General features: G+C 40.7%; 1 protein-coding gene across 1 annotated transcript; it reads right to left on the reverse strand.

The window, feature by feature from the left end:
- Positions 1–787: 787 nt before the first annotated feature.
- LOC136536763 (ABC transporter G family member 25-like) lies at positions 788–11,922 on the reverse strand. Its single transcript, XM_066528951.1, has 16 exons — positions 11,422–11,922; positions 11,219–11,295; positions 9,495–9,764; positions 9,071–9,134; positions 8,818–8,961; positions 8,693–8,727; positions 8,220–8,293; positions 7,369–7,539; positions 6,811–7,250; positions 5,606–5,902; positions 4,809–5,252; positions 4,587–4,735; positions 3,298–3,587; positions 3,094–3,218; positions 2,053–2,205; positions 788–1,823 (listed from the first exon to the last, which is right to left on the reverse strand). Exons 1-15 carry the CDS (start codon positions 11,667–11,669, stop codon positions 2,055–2,057), a joined length of 2,979 nt encoding a protein of 992 aa, XP_066385048.1. The 5' UTR covers positions 11,670–11,922; the 3' UTR covers positions 788–1,823; positions 2,053–2,054.
- Positions 11,923–13,910: the final 1,988 nt, after the last annotated feature.

The following is a 13,910-nucleotide window of genomic DNA, read 5'->3' on the forward strand; positions in this document are numbered from 1 at the left end:
ACAACGGTTCAAGAGCTTTCGACCCTAGGATCTGAAAAGTTGGCATGTGTATTTTCATTTCAAGATAATTATTATCATGGCATGTGTATTTCATCATCATGACATGTGTTCTTTTTCATTTCAAGATAATTATTATCACAAGTGATGGTGGTCATGTAGGTTGAAACTCTCTTAAATAAGGTCAAGTAATTAATTAAATTAAGGGACTTGCTAAATCACAGGCGCCTGATTTTTTCATTCTTTTCAGACGATGAACATCATCCATCTAGTCTAAATCCAACGATCAGTAATCATTCTCAACACTGACCGAACACCTTCATGCTTGCTGGTAGTCCCATCTTCACTTTCAGGCACCTGTAGGATAGGAAATGTGTTAAATTAATTGTTAAATATTATTTCGAGTAAAAAAATGAAAATAATCTAAATTGGGTACAAGAGTTAAAACTTGACTAATAAATGGAATATGATATAAATCCAACTTAACTAAAAGCAAAAGGAAACAAAGGGAAGGAAACCCATAAATACATGAAATATAGAATATTGGTCTATTTAGCCTTCGATTAAATAAAAATTTACTTAAACACTTCAAAATATGGTAACATCGAAAATAAAGTATAAGTTATGCACACTACTAGAGGAGGTGGGCAGGGTGGTGCTCCCTGTTGCCTGTGAGGCTCCTGCCATCCCCGATTCCTAGCCTGATTCTGCAGTGGTGGAAGTTGCGCTCTGGTTGCCACACCCATCTGCCATTGATTCCTGAAGCATAGCTGCGTAAGTCTCCCTCTCGCCTCCTCTACCCCAAATATCCTTCGCAAAGCTGATATCACCGGCGATTTCTTATATCTATCTGACTTGCGCACTGGGAAGCAATCCTCCAGTCTGATATGATTTGATTCAATCAGATCCTTCCGAACCCAGTAGAGCTGGCCGACGGGGATCGTGGTGAAGTCCGAGGTGGTGGTGGTAGGGGAAGGAACCCTAGGCGGTGAGTCGATTGCCCATAGTTGGCCGAAGAATTGCTCAATCACCTCATCTTTGTGGATTTCGCTGCCACCCCGGCCCGACCCGCTATCCCGGACAGGGTAAGATTCGGACCTACCCCATCTCTGACTGGCGGAGAGGAAGACGACGATCTCCACTGGCACTTGGACCCTGCTCCTCGCTAGGACCTCATGGTCAGCCAAGGTGGGTGCAGCCATGGCGGTGGTGGATCAAGTTCCCCTCCGGTCCTGCCGTGTGTCCTTCCCTCCCGCGTGTCGGCCATGCCCGTCCAACTATTTTTGGCAGGCTGTTTACATCTACGTGTAGCCAAATCCGCAGGCAGCATATGCCTACTTTTGTAGTTCTGGAATGCCAGACTACCTTTTCTACCAAAAAAATAAAATAAATATATATATAAACACCACTGAAATGGACCATTCTCGAAAAGCAGACTTTGTTCCAGTATAAGCGTGAATTCAGAGATTACACGACTCAGGCTAGAACTTGTAGCACTCATGGGGGTGGGGTGGGGGTTGGGAGGGATGGTGCGTCAAGAGAATTTTGAACGTTTATAATGCATGGTAAATTTTAATAAATGTATAAAAGAACTGCGTGTCCATATATACACTAGGAAAATATTGGTTCATATTCCATTCTGACGGGCTTATGGACAACAATGGTGATACAAAAATCAGTATATATATCTGTTTTGCTCTACCCCTGAGTGCAGCTTCCTATATGAGATATAGCCTTCTTTCATGTATATATACCAAATAAAATAATCCAAGGTGTACAATAAGAGAAAACTCTACGTTATCCCTCTTGTCCATAAAATGGAAGACCTGCACAGCACACATATTTCGATCACGAAAATTTATCATTAAAATATGTAATATTCCCTCTATTCCAAATTATAAGATATTTTGGCTTTTCTAAATACATATGTGTCAATATGCACTTAAATATATACTATGTCTAAATATATAATAAGCCTAAACGTCTTATAATTTGGAATTGAGGGAGCAGTAACATGTGAAGTGAAAGAAAGAAAAAAATCGTATGTACACTTACATCTATTTCAACTTTAACATACTAAGAAACGCAACAAGCCGGAAGAGCACACCGTGGAGCATAATAATGGTGATGCAAAGATTAAATTCGTTGATATCATAGCCCCCTTGGAGCAATGCTCCACATCTAGTGATCAGCCACACACCTGAATACCTGAAGACAAAACTGCGTTAGGCAAAAGATGGGAAAGCTTGACATTGCTTATACAAGTTTAGTAATGGTGGTTGAGTAAGGAAATCGTAGAAGTTCAAAAAAATATTGCACTCCCTTCGTTCCAGATTGTAAGACGTTTTGGCTTTTCTATATACATTGTTTTTACTATGTATCTAGACATAGTGTATATCTAAGTGCATAGCAAAAGCTATGTATCTAAAAAAGCCAAAATGTCTTATAATTTTGAATGGACGGAGTAATTTAACAATTTTCTTTCTCGAGAAACTCCAACTCCAATTTTTTTCACCAAAGACAAACATACATACACTGAATGACCCAAAGACAATTTGAGAACTAGTTCAATAATTTCAGGTTATATGATGATGACAGTTGAGTCAAAATATAGGCTGTGTAACACCTGAAGTTCGCAAACATGAGATCTTGGCTAAATGTAGTGGTTCATAGCTACTCCCTCTGTTTTTTTACATATCGTATTAGTTATGTCCTAAGTCAAACATTTCTATATTTTACAATAAATTTTTAAAATATTGTATACGTTAGCAACATAAGATTTATGTTTTAGATTCACTATAAGAAATACTTCCATAATATACAGTTCACATGTTGTGAAACTACATGGATTTTTTAAAACTGATGGTCAAAGTTAGGAATGTTTGACTTAGGACAAACCTAATAAGACATGTAAAAAAACGGATGTAGTAGTGTCTTTTGAATGTGAGAATTCTGGACTTTTTTCTTGTGCATGAATAAACAAGGCGATCATAATAGTTTTCCTGCTATGCACACATTTGATTAACAATGCCATAAACAAGTTCTTTAACTACAGGATAACAGGATGACTGCTGATTAAAGAAACAGAATACTAACTCTTTTGCTCCTGCAATGATGAATGCTTCTAGAGCCCACTTTGGATAGCACAATTCCCTTATAACCCGCGGAAGGTCTGGTTTAGCGCCCACCAGGACCAGCACAACAGGTACTATTGCAGAACTCTGCAACAGTATAGTTCATTAGCCACCTTCTATACAGTTAATATCATGATTACAGAAAAAAAAAAGATGCCCTACTTACCAACTGCGCTAATCCGAGCTCAAACCAAATAGCAAAAGTGTAACCTATGCCGGTTACACAATAAATTAGGGCCAGCAAAACCAAATAATTGTCTCTAAGAGTCGACCGAGGGTTGTTGAAGAAATAAAATGTTGAAAGAAAGATGATTGGCTTAACGGCAGTATTGGAATGATCAATAGTATCTCTTGCAAGAAAGTAAGCTAGAGAGCTCATGCCGGATTGTCTCTCCCTCCAATATTGCAATTTTTCAGGTGAAAATGACCGCAATGACGCAAGCTGGCATAACAGTGCTGCAATAAGCACATTAACATTAGCTAAAATGTTACTGTAACACATCTTACAGGGGACAAAAATTCCATTGTAATTATAATCAATAGATTGGAAAAAGGGATAAACTTTGCTAAAATTTTCTGTGACTGAATTAACAATTAAGACTTATGGGGTTATGGTAGGATTCCCATTGTCAGACAAGTGCACTGTTATGAACATGAGTTTGGCTGTGACTTGCCTATTGCTAATTGATGAGTTGTTATAGTTAATAAAGAGAGTGAATAGAGGCACATATTGGAAAAGGAAAGAACAGAGATACACAGCCATGGACAGAAAAAATGTATTATTTTGTCTTTTTTCGCTTGTGCTTGTATTATATCTGATAAACATATTATCCTGAAAATCGTGCATTTAAAAGTGTCACAGCCACTATCAGCTCGTGAAATATACATATCTTGGTGAGTGGGTGTGTCTTGTATGGGTTCCTTTCCCATTTTTTCTTCTTAAGATGCAACAGGAGGAGACACATATTTTTCAATTTTAATTCAAATTAGAGAAGTTCTAAGTCGAGATAGCAATGTGAGAAGAGGTAGAGGAAGACCAAAGCTGACATGGGAGGGGGCAATTAAAAGAGATTTAAAGGGTTGGGATATACCTAGAGATCTTTGTTTGGATAGGAGTGCTTGGAAAACAGCTATTGACGTGCCTGAACCGTGACTAGGGGCTCATGTTGGGTTTCAACTCTAGCCTACCCCAACTTGCTTGGGACTAAAAGGCTTTGTTGTTGTTGTTGTTGTAATTCAAATTAGAGAAGCATAATTACAATGATATTGATATATCATGAAAGATTAAGACCTGTGATAGAAGTTAGTTTATGTTTACTAAAAGCTATTGATAATTTTATAGGATCTCCATAAGTCTATCGTAACCACTTTTTTCACAACAAAGCAGCCTTTTTTGTTCCTTTGATAGTTTATGTAAATTTACTAATCTGGAAACAACAAAAGATGCTGACTTACAAACTGCCATTATGGCATATCCATAAGAAGCTACACCGAATGAATCATCTCGAACTCTAGCAATTGTCCCAATGCATATGCCAGCAATACACAATATTAGGTAATCAACGGCCTGCTGTGTAGCTTCACGCAATCGTTGCTTTGCTACCCTGAAACATTTTGACAGTATAGTCACAGATAGATTCACAAAAGATGCGGGAAATATCACAGAAAACAATTTACCTCCCCAAATAGTATCCGTATTGTGCAAACACACCAGGTGTTTTCCTTTCCAGTAATTCATTTGATTGACTCAGATTACGGTGCACAGAATCTGTATTTTCTGACTGTTCTTCTGAAGACTGTTCGCTAATGGACCGTACAGTATATAACTCACGAATTGTATTGATATTCTCAAGGTCCTTCTGCAAATCATCTGGAACTTCATAACCATTATGTAGCATCCAAAGGAGTGGCAAGTGTTTAGGAGTGACATTTCCCCTCATTTTTGTCTTTACTATTCCCTCTAAAATGTCAATGAAATAGTCTGGAGGATTCTCACGGCCTGGCACCTTGATCCCCAGACCTGCGAAGTACGTTTCAACTTCATATATAGGTCCATGATAAGCAATAAGGCCACCTCTTGCCAAAAGGACAAAGTCATCAAACATGTTGAACAAAGTATAGCTGTGTAAAACATTAACAATTGTCAAGCTTATATGTCAATAAATACAAAAGGAAGCAAAGAAAAGATTATTTAAGTTTTTAATTCAGCCCTTTTTCGGTATCCGATCACATGTATTTTCTGAGCACTAGAATGTATGTGGATGTTTTTTTTTTACAAGGTGTTAGCACGAACTAATAGGTGATCTCAGACAAGGAATGCAAGCTTTTTTCAGGCCCATTGACCAATGGATGTTACAGATATTTATTGGAAAGCTTTGCATGCAAGCAGAATCGATTTTAGTTGAAGATAGGGAGGGAGCACATCAATTCATACTGAAAGGAGACAAATTGATGATTTAATGTTTACGACATACCTTGGTTGGTGAACCACTGCACAAACATTTACACCTTCAAGTGCTTCATGTCGAAGTGCCCTTAGAAGTAGCTGAGAGGAAGCACTGTCTAAGCCTGTAGTTGGCTCATCTAATATCAGAAGAGATGGTTCCATAACCATTTCAATCCCAACATTAACACGCTTCCTTTGTCCTCCAGAAATGCCCCGCTTCTCCACTGTCCCAACAAGGGAATTTCTAATTTCTTGAAGCCCTAATGATTCAATAACCCGTTCAAGAACCCTAACCTTATCAGATCTTGACATGCCTTTGCTTAACCTATTCCACAAAATAATACTGATTGTTATAATAAACGATTTACTTTAGGAAGATACAAAACAATATATATGGAAAGAGTTACTGGGATCAACTACATTGCATTTTTTTCCTTGAACTGACGAAGAGCTGTGTGTCATTTCATTAAGAGAGAAAGAAGTACAAAGGAGAGGCAAAGCCTGCTCCAAGAGAGACCCCTGATGCAGGTACAGACGTCCTGCTCCAAGAGAGATCAACTACATTGCATTTCTTTTATACTGACATAGCAAACACATAAGGCTATTCAGGTCATCACAGAGGCACATACTCGCTCGGGTCAGAATTAGATGACATTTTGGACAGCTAATTTGACCTGCAATTAGTTAAAATGTGCTGTCGGAAATATCAACTATATCTGGTGGAGGTAGTAATCGATTCAAGCTTAGAGCTATGTAGCATGACTACTTTATGCATCTAAAGACAGGAATGAAATTTAAATACTGATCATATACCTTTTTCAAAAAACAAATTATGATATCTCTAAAACAAATGAATATTGTGTCTAACATGTGGCATGGATCAACCATGAGAAACAATATTATTACAGCATGCACATCAGGTCTTCTCTCTGTTGAAAAGCCATGAAATGCTATTTCATTGTTTCTTATGGCAAGTTTAAAAAATGAACATTGCAAGTTAAAAAAAAAACGAGATCCAACCTAGGATGAACTAGGCGGTTTTTCATTAAGAAGAACATTGCAAGTTAGAAACTCCCTTACAGGGAAAAATTAATTAAAACTAGTTGTACTTCTTGGCACTGCCAAAGGTAATAGTAATAAGTTATTTGATAAAGGTTGTACTAAAACAGATTAGTGGAACAGAAAAGGAATAGACTCAGAAAGCAATTAAACTTTGTGTTTTCTAACAAATACCTGCAACATGAACTAAACCACAGATTTTCCTCGACAGTCAGGTTCCCATGGACAATATCATCTTGAGGCACAAAACCAATGATCTTCTTATATGACTTCATTAATCCAGGTAACCCATTTATAAGGACTATCCCATCCTTCTTGTACCCAGAAGTTTTACCTAATACAGCATTGAGAAAAGTAGTCTTTCCTGCTCCAGAAGGGCCCATGATAGCTGTTACCCTACCTGGTGAAAGTTTTCCTGTAACACATTGCAGAAGTTTCTTTTTTCCAATAGATAGTGTTAGACCTCTGAAAGCCACTTCAAGTGTTGGCCTTCGTGGCCTAATTTCAGTAGCTAGAGACACCACTCCAGAGAATGTTAATTTATCATTGTTTATCTTCATAGCTCTATCCGTGTCTGCCTGATTATATGCACGTCCGAACCTTTCAGTGGGAACCTGAGTTAGATATCAATAATTTTTGGATTTGTTAGCATTAGCTTCAGTGCCATTTAGAACTCCAGCGGATGATGTAGCCGATTGCTCAGGTGTATTGAAAGACTCAGGCATTTCTTACCTCATGCCGAAGTACAAGTTCTTTTGCTAATTTCCATCTTTCACGTGCTGCGGCTGATTTATCTGCCCTTTTTGCAGCCTTTTTACGAGATCTAGATGACATTTTTACTTGAAGTGAAATGAATAGGCCAGAGCAGTTGTACACCAGTAGCAAAACAAAGCCCAAGATAGCCTGCAAAGAAGATCAGAAGTACAAAAGGAGTATTATTAGAAAAACATAATTAAATAATGAAACATCCTTGCCAACAATTAAGAGAAATATGTGACAAAGATATATTACATATCCAAGCATTACAATGAGAATAATTCATAAATCCTATTTTCAAGTGAAATTAGAATAATACCGTGACGCATTAGCCATTAATTTCCAACTAGATAATACTTTTATAGTTTTATGGATCAAAGAGTATTAGTTTATATGCAATAAAATGTTGCTAGAAAATGTTCCTCAGTAAGACAAGAATACTTGTAATGTTGTGATTCTTGGGCATTAATCCCAAGTCTAACAAAAAATATATATGTGCATCACATGAGTACAAGTTAGTGATGTACCAGTAACAGAATGTTGCTAAGAAAATATTTCTCAGTAAGACAAGATGTTTTGGAAATAAAATTGATATACATTTTATATGTAAAGTCAAATTATGGCTACAGTATAGAATAACAACACTTTTAATCCCATGATGAGGTTGTCCTGAAACAGTATTCAGTAAGAGTATAAGATTTAAAGCATCACTTTTGCATACTCCATTGGAGTTGTGGGTGCATATATCAATTTTGAAGTCTCAGACAAAAATACAGCACTTAAAGACAAAAAAAAGGGAAGACAACGTGGACAGACATGCTACTTACAATTAATATAATGCCATATAAAGTCAAATCTTCTTTTATCGCATTATCCTTGCAAGTGTTTTTCCAAAAGCACTCTGCAAATATATGTGCCATTACTAAAGATCCATAAACACATTCAATAGATTAAATAGTGAAAACTGTAAATCCCTACAGTTTGGACAAAGTATTGCAACACCATTTCCTATCACATCGAGTCTTTGACATGACGGACATCTGGACTATGCAACATTTAATCAAAAGAAGGTAGTTTAAACCATAAAACTAAAAACTGGCACGACTTTTGCATTTAGCAGCCACTGCAAACCACTGGTTAGGATTTCAGGTACTCATTCTGCTCTAGAAGAAATGTTTGTGTTGGAATCATAAACAAAACTTGATGGATCATAAGTTAGAACAAAAGGAAGTGTAGTAGGCAAGTAATAGTTCTAAACTGTTGCTTCTAAATGAAAATTGTTAAAAAAAGATATGCATACTCTTTTCATCGGTGGAACCTTTGCGGCAATAGTGCCTGCACAATACAAAGTGACAAATAACAATTAGCAACGGAACAAAATATCACCATAATTATGGATAATGGCATGTAAGAAAGAGACAGTACCCGCTGCTGCAATTGTATTTCTGGGTTGTGGTTGGACAGTAGTGCCCTGGAGGGCAGAAGACATCATTAGTTGTAACAATATCAGCCCAAGAATCTGCTGTACCACATGCAGTGTTCTTTCCTGGAGTTACTTGGTAAAAATACCTGGTATAGTTTCAGAAGGAAAAGAAAAGTCAAGTAGTCAAGTGCTGAGAAAAAATTATGAAGAATATTAAATGACAAATAAAGTGTTGGAAATGAAAAATCATCTTACGGATCACAAAGGCCAGTAGTGTCATTCAATGTCCCAAGAGGACAATAAGCACCCAAAGGACAAGCTGGAAAAAAGTTGAGAGTGAATTCAAAGCAGGTCAGCAGAAACAACCATGAATGCCAAAAAATAGAGTGGTGAATAATTATAGAGCGAAGCATAATCTTGAGAGATAGAACAAGTTCAGGAAAAATATTTCACATATAGTCTCAACTAAAATGTTTTCCTCATTTGTAATTGTGAATACATCGCCTTAATGCATCGAAAGTTTAAAACAAACAAAGGATTTACTTTTTGCGTATTAGAACTTTCCTCAAGAGAATTTGAACAATGTTCGAATTAATAGGGCCTCCCACAATATAATACCATTGGTTTTATGCAAAATGAATCCAGTATGCTTGGCTAGGTTTGTTCAAAGAAAACTTACGCATCATGCATGTCAGGCCCTGGGGGCAGAAGAAACCCGGACAACATGGCCTGCAGCTCTCTGCTCTTAGTGGAAACGATTCAGCGGATGATTCATCAGATGGTTCAGTGCCCAGTAACATGCAAGCCCAGCCGGGCTGGCACCCGAGTGCCCATGAGTTTTGGTTGCAGTTCGGACTTATCCTGGGGTTACTGCGACTGCTAGCGTCAGCCAAGCTTTTGATGTATAACTTTATTTCAGCTGTCCCACACAGCATTGAGGTCATTTTCCCTGCACAGATAACTGTTTTTATGAAATATTCATGAACACCTGCTTTAAGAATCCTAACGGACAGGACAGTAGCTCAATTCAGCCTGTAATGAAAATATGCACTACTTCATTAAATATTAGGCATGTTTCATAATACTCCCTACATTCCAAATTATGGTTCACTTTAGCTTTGTCCTAAGTCAAATCTCTAACTTTGACCAACTTTTTAGAAAAGGATATTAACTTTCAAGTAAATGCGCAGAGAATTTACTAGCTGGAGAATAAAATGGAACTAGTTTGGTGTTATAAACATCCATGCATTTTTCTATAAACATAGTTAGTTAGAGAAGTTCGACTTAGAAAAAAGCTAAAGTGAATTATAACTTGGAACGGAGAAAGCAGTAAAACAAAGCAAACGGTAGTGCTAGTTCAGAGGGTAGAATCTTCCATCAGCATTTTAATGAAAGCTGAGTATTGGTATCTCCAGTTCATCAGCAATTCAGCATAAACAAAAAGTCCCAAAACCAATTGCATACTTTTGCTAACCACCTAATCCCTTCTCCAGTTTCTACCGCCAAATGAAGATGAACAGATCCTGCGAAGTGCAAACCCCTCGAGCATTCGACCTGCGAGTTCCTCTTCTACTACGAATCCTAAATAGCTGGTGCATATGCAAACTCCCGATTGGACACTCAGGTGTCCATTCACAACAGGAACAACTTAGCAAAGCGGCCGCCGATTGCGGTGGCGTTAACCCCAGCCCTGCTCCTAAGAATGAAGGGGAGGGGATCGGTAGTTGGGTTCGAGCAAGCATACCGCAGCATGCGAGAACCCTCCGTCATGCCCCTAGTCTCGACCACGGGCTCCGCACGGTGCGGCTGGAGAACGGACGGGGCGGCGCTGGCCGCGGCGGCGGCGCCCTCGGGTGGGGCGGCGAGAGGAGGCGGATGCGTCATTTCGGTGTCCCTGTAAAGCTGGTCCCACTTGGCAGTGATCCGAAAAGGCGCAGCTGAGGTTTTTATGCTTTGCTAACCGAATTACATTTGGAATTCCGTTTTCGAGTATTTTTCAACGAACGAACACCGTTTTTCTCAAACGATAAATCAGTATAAGAATCAGCATAAACCAAATTTTAACGAAACGAACAGGGCAATTTGTGTGAAGAGTTTCAAACATGGAGTTAATTTAAATTGAGTTTCGCCATTTCAGTTTATTGTACTATTGTCTCCTCTACAGTACACACATTTCCAAACACATCGAACATGTGTACGGGGCATGTGTCCTTAAGTGAAGAAAAAAAAGGTTCGCCTCGCAAGGAGCCAACACTCCAAATGGGATTTCTCGTACCATATATATATGAATGGATCCTAAAATTCTCAAACCGAAGCATATATACCCCTCGCCCGATAATAATTCAAATAACTACACAAACTGATTATACCCTGCTGTAACTCGGTCAATGTTTGTATTTGTACCTCTGGTCTGCTCCATGCAGTCGGAGGCGAAGCTGGGGTCGGAGGTGTAGTCGAACGTCTGGTTGAAATCAGTTTGCCTGCAGACTCATCATGGAGTGTAGCAACCTCCAAATCAGTTTCCATGGACCTACCGACTCACCCACTCACAGATTGATGCATGGCATGGAACTAGGAAGGAAACGGCCGGGAACAAGGCAACGTACGCGTCAGCCATGCAGAAGCCGTACTTCTTCTGCAGCTCGGCGGTGAGCCTGTCGCTGACGGGCCGGAGCTCCTTCTCGAGGTCCTGCGGCTGCAAGACCGGCAGCGGCGGCGCGCCCTTGATCACCTGCGCGATCGGCGGCGGCGCGCGGTCGATGACGCCCGGTGGCTGGCATCGCGCCGGGCGGAGCAGCGACAGCTCAACGGCGGCGACGACAGAGATGAGGAGGAGGAGGCAGCTGGGGCGCATGGCGGCTACCTGCTAAGCTTGCTATAGCCGGTGGCCACGACAGGTCTGGTCAGTCAACCACGGTGCAATCCATCGAGCGGGGACGACGAAATATAGTTCCCAACGAGACGCGGTCGTGTTGCGCTGCGCCAATGCAAGACCGGGCCTCTGTCGGACACGGTCAGGTGGAGGTGCCTGCATACGAAATTTCGGATGGTGGTGCCAAGCTTATCTGAGCCAGTCTTTCACTTTGACTTTCGTCCTTGTTTTGTTTGCAATCGACACACGAGGATTCAGCAGTTTCAATTTTATTGTATCTATATCTATATCTATATCTATATCTTATTAAAAACAAAAATGTCTTATTTGTTTTATTATTATTTTTACTTCACAAATGCCCTCATGCCATCCGTGTTTTATATGTGATACAGACTTAACACTCGTACTTAGTATATATTAGTATAACTCGCGTTCAACGATAATATCCATACTTAGTATATATATGAATTAGAACAACCTCATGTTCAACAATAATCCGAAGTCTAATTGTAAGATATATTAGATTCCACTACAACATATAGGTACATATGTCTCTTAGACACCTTTTTGTACACCTGTCTTTTTCTTTAACAAAGTCCAGTAGAGACATGTCCCTCTTGTGTTGCCTAAAAAATATACGTTTGCTAGTTATATATTGTGAGTCCTATACATACATAAGTGAGTGGCATGGTCCTTCCTGCACGTGTGTCTTCAACTGTATTCAACGGAGTAAAACGTCTGAACTTGCACAACAAATCATTAAGGCAAACACGAAAATTCTACCAAGTTTCTCAACGAAGGCATGTTTGTTCAGCTAGAGCTTTATATATAGTCCGTAGCCGATTTAACTGACTTGCCGAGAATTGTTTACAGATCCACCTACTGTACATTAGTTATGTTACTCACCGAGGCTAATCATAAATATAATGCATGGTCCACATGCAAGTGAGATAAAAGAGGAGGCTATAAGCCAACAGCAGCCCTTATATTAGGCTTTCAGTTCTTTTATTTACAATCTATATCTTCTTACAAAACCAGCTTCAAGCCACCTCTTTTGTAATCCCTGGCTAAAACAAAATACAGCTAAGTTAGTTGAACAGAATAATTATTTATACAGAGTTTAGATTGTTTGCTTTTCATTCATAATTAAGTTTTTTTCCCAACGACATGATATGGAGCAGAACAAACCAAAATGCACAAAAGCGTGCTGGAGCTAGCTGTGGGAGTATGCCAGGCATTTGTATTTAGAGTAAAATGCACCGGAGGTCCATTAACTTTCATGGAGGTGTCATTTAGGTCTATCAATTTTGAAACTGTATTTTTAGGTCATGAACTTTTAAAATGGTTCACTGCAGGTCCATACCCATTTATTCAACCTTAAATCCAAAGTACATTTGCAGAAAACCCCCTACCTTTCTTTATCTTCTATGCACTGTCGCAGTCGCACGCGGTGCGCCGCGCTGACATCGCGAATCCCGCTGCCTGCCCGCCACCGCCGCCGCACGGTGCTCCTGCATGCTCTGCCTCTGCTATAAAACGTGTCCCATCGCCACGATTATCCTCACGTCAAACTCCTGACCAACCCCTCCCGCCCGATCTGCGACACGTCCCTCCCGCACCACGTCACGTACGCGGATGGCTCCGTGGTGCGCGCGGCGCTGCTGCGGCTCAACCTTGCCGGCTAGAGGCCCTCTTACGCCTTCGGCTTCTTCTGCACCAACCACCAGGCGCCGCCCTATACCGAGTTCCTCCTCGGCGTGGCCGTCGTCTACTGCAACAGCGGCGGGCTCATGACCTCCGTGGTGGCGGGCATCCCGTAGGTGGTCTGGTCCGCCAACCGCGGCCAGCCCATCGGGGAGGGCGCGTCCGCGGAGCTCACGGCCGCAGGCAACATCGTGCTTCGTTCCGCCCCCGGTGGCGCCGTCGTGTGGTCTGCGGGCACCGTGGAGCGGTCCGCGGCCGCGATGGTTGTCACCCGCGACGGCAACCTGGTGCTCCTCGATGCGCGGAACGCCACGGTGTGGCAATTGTTCGACCACCCCACCGACGTGCTGCTCGTCGGGCAGTCGCTGCGCCAGGGCGCGTGCCTCGTCGCCAACTCCTCCGCCGCTAACTGGTCCGCGAGCCGGCTCTACCTGACCGTTGCTGACGATAGCCTCAATGCCTACGTCGACGCCAAGCCGCCGCAGCGGTACTACCACCTGGGATTCAGCAAGGCCACCA

This window comes from Miscanthus floridulus, chromosome 1 (genome assembly GCF_019320115.1).
Source record: "Miscanthus floridulus cultivar M001 chromosome 1, ASM1932011v1, whole genome shotgun sequence".
Taxonomy (NCBI): Eukaryota; Viridiplantae; Streptophyta; class Magnoliopsida; order Poales; family Poaceae; genus Miscanthus; species Miscanthus floridulus.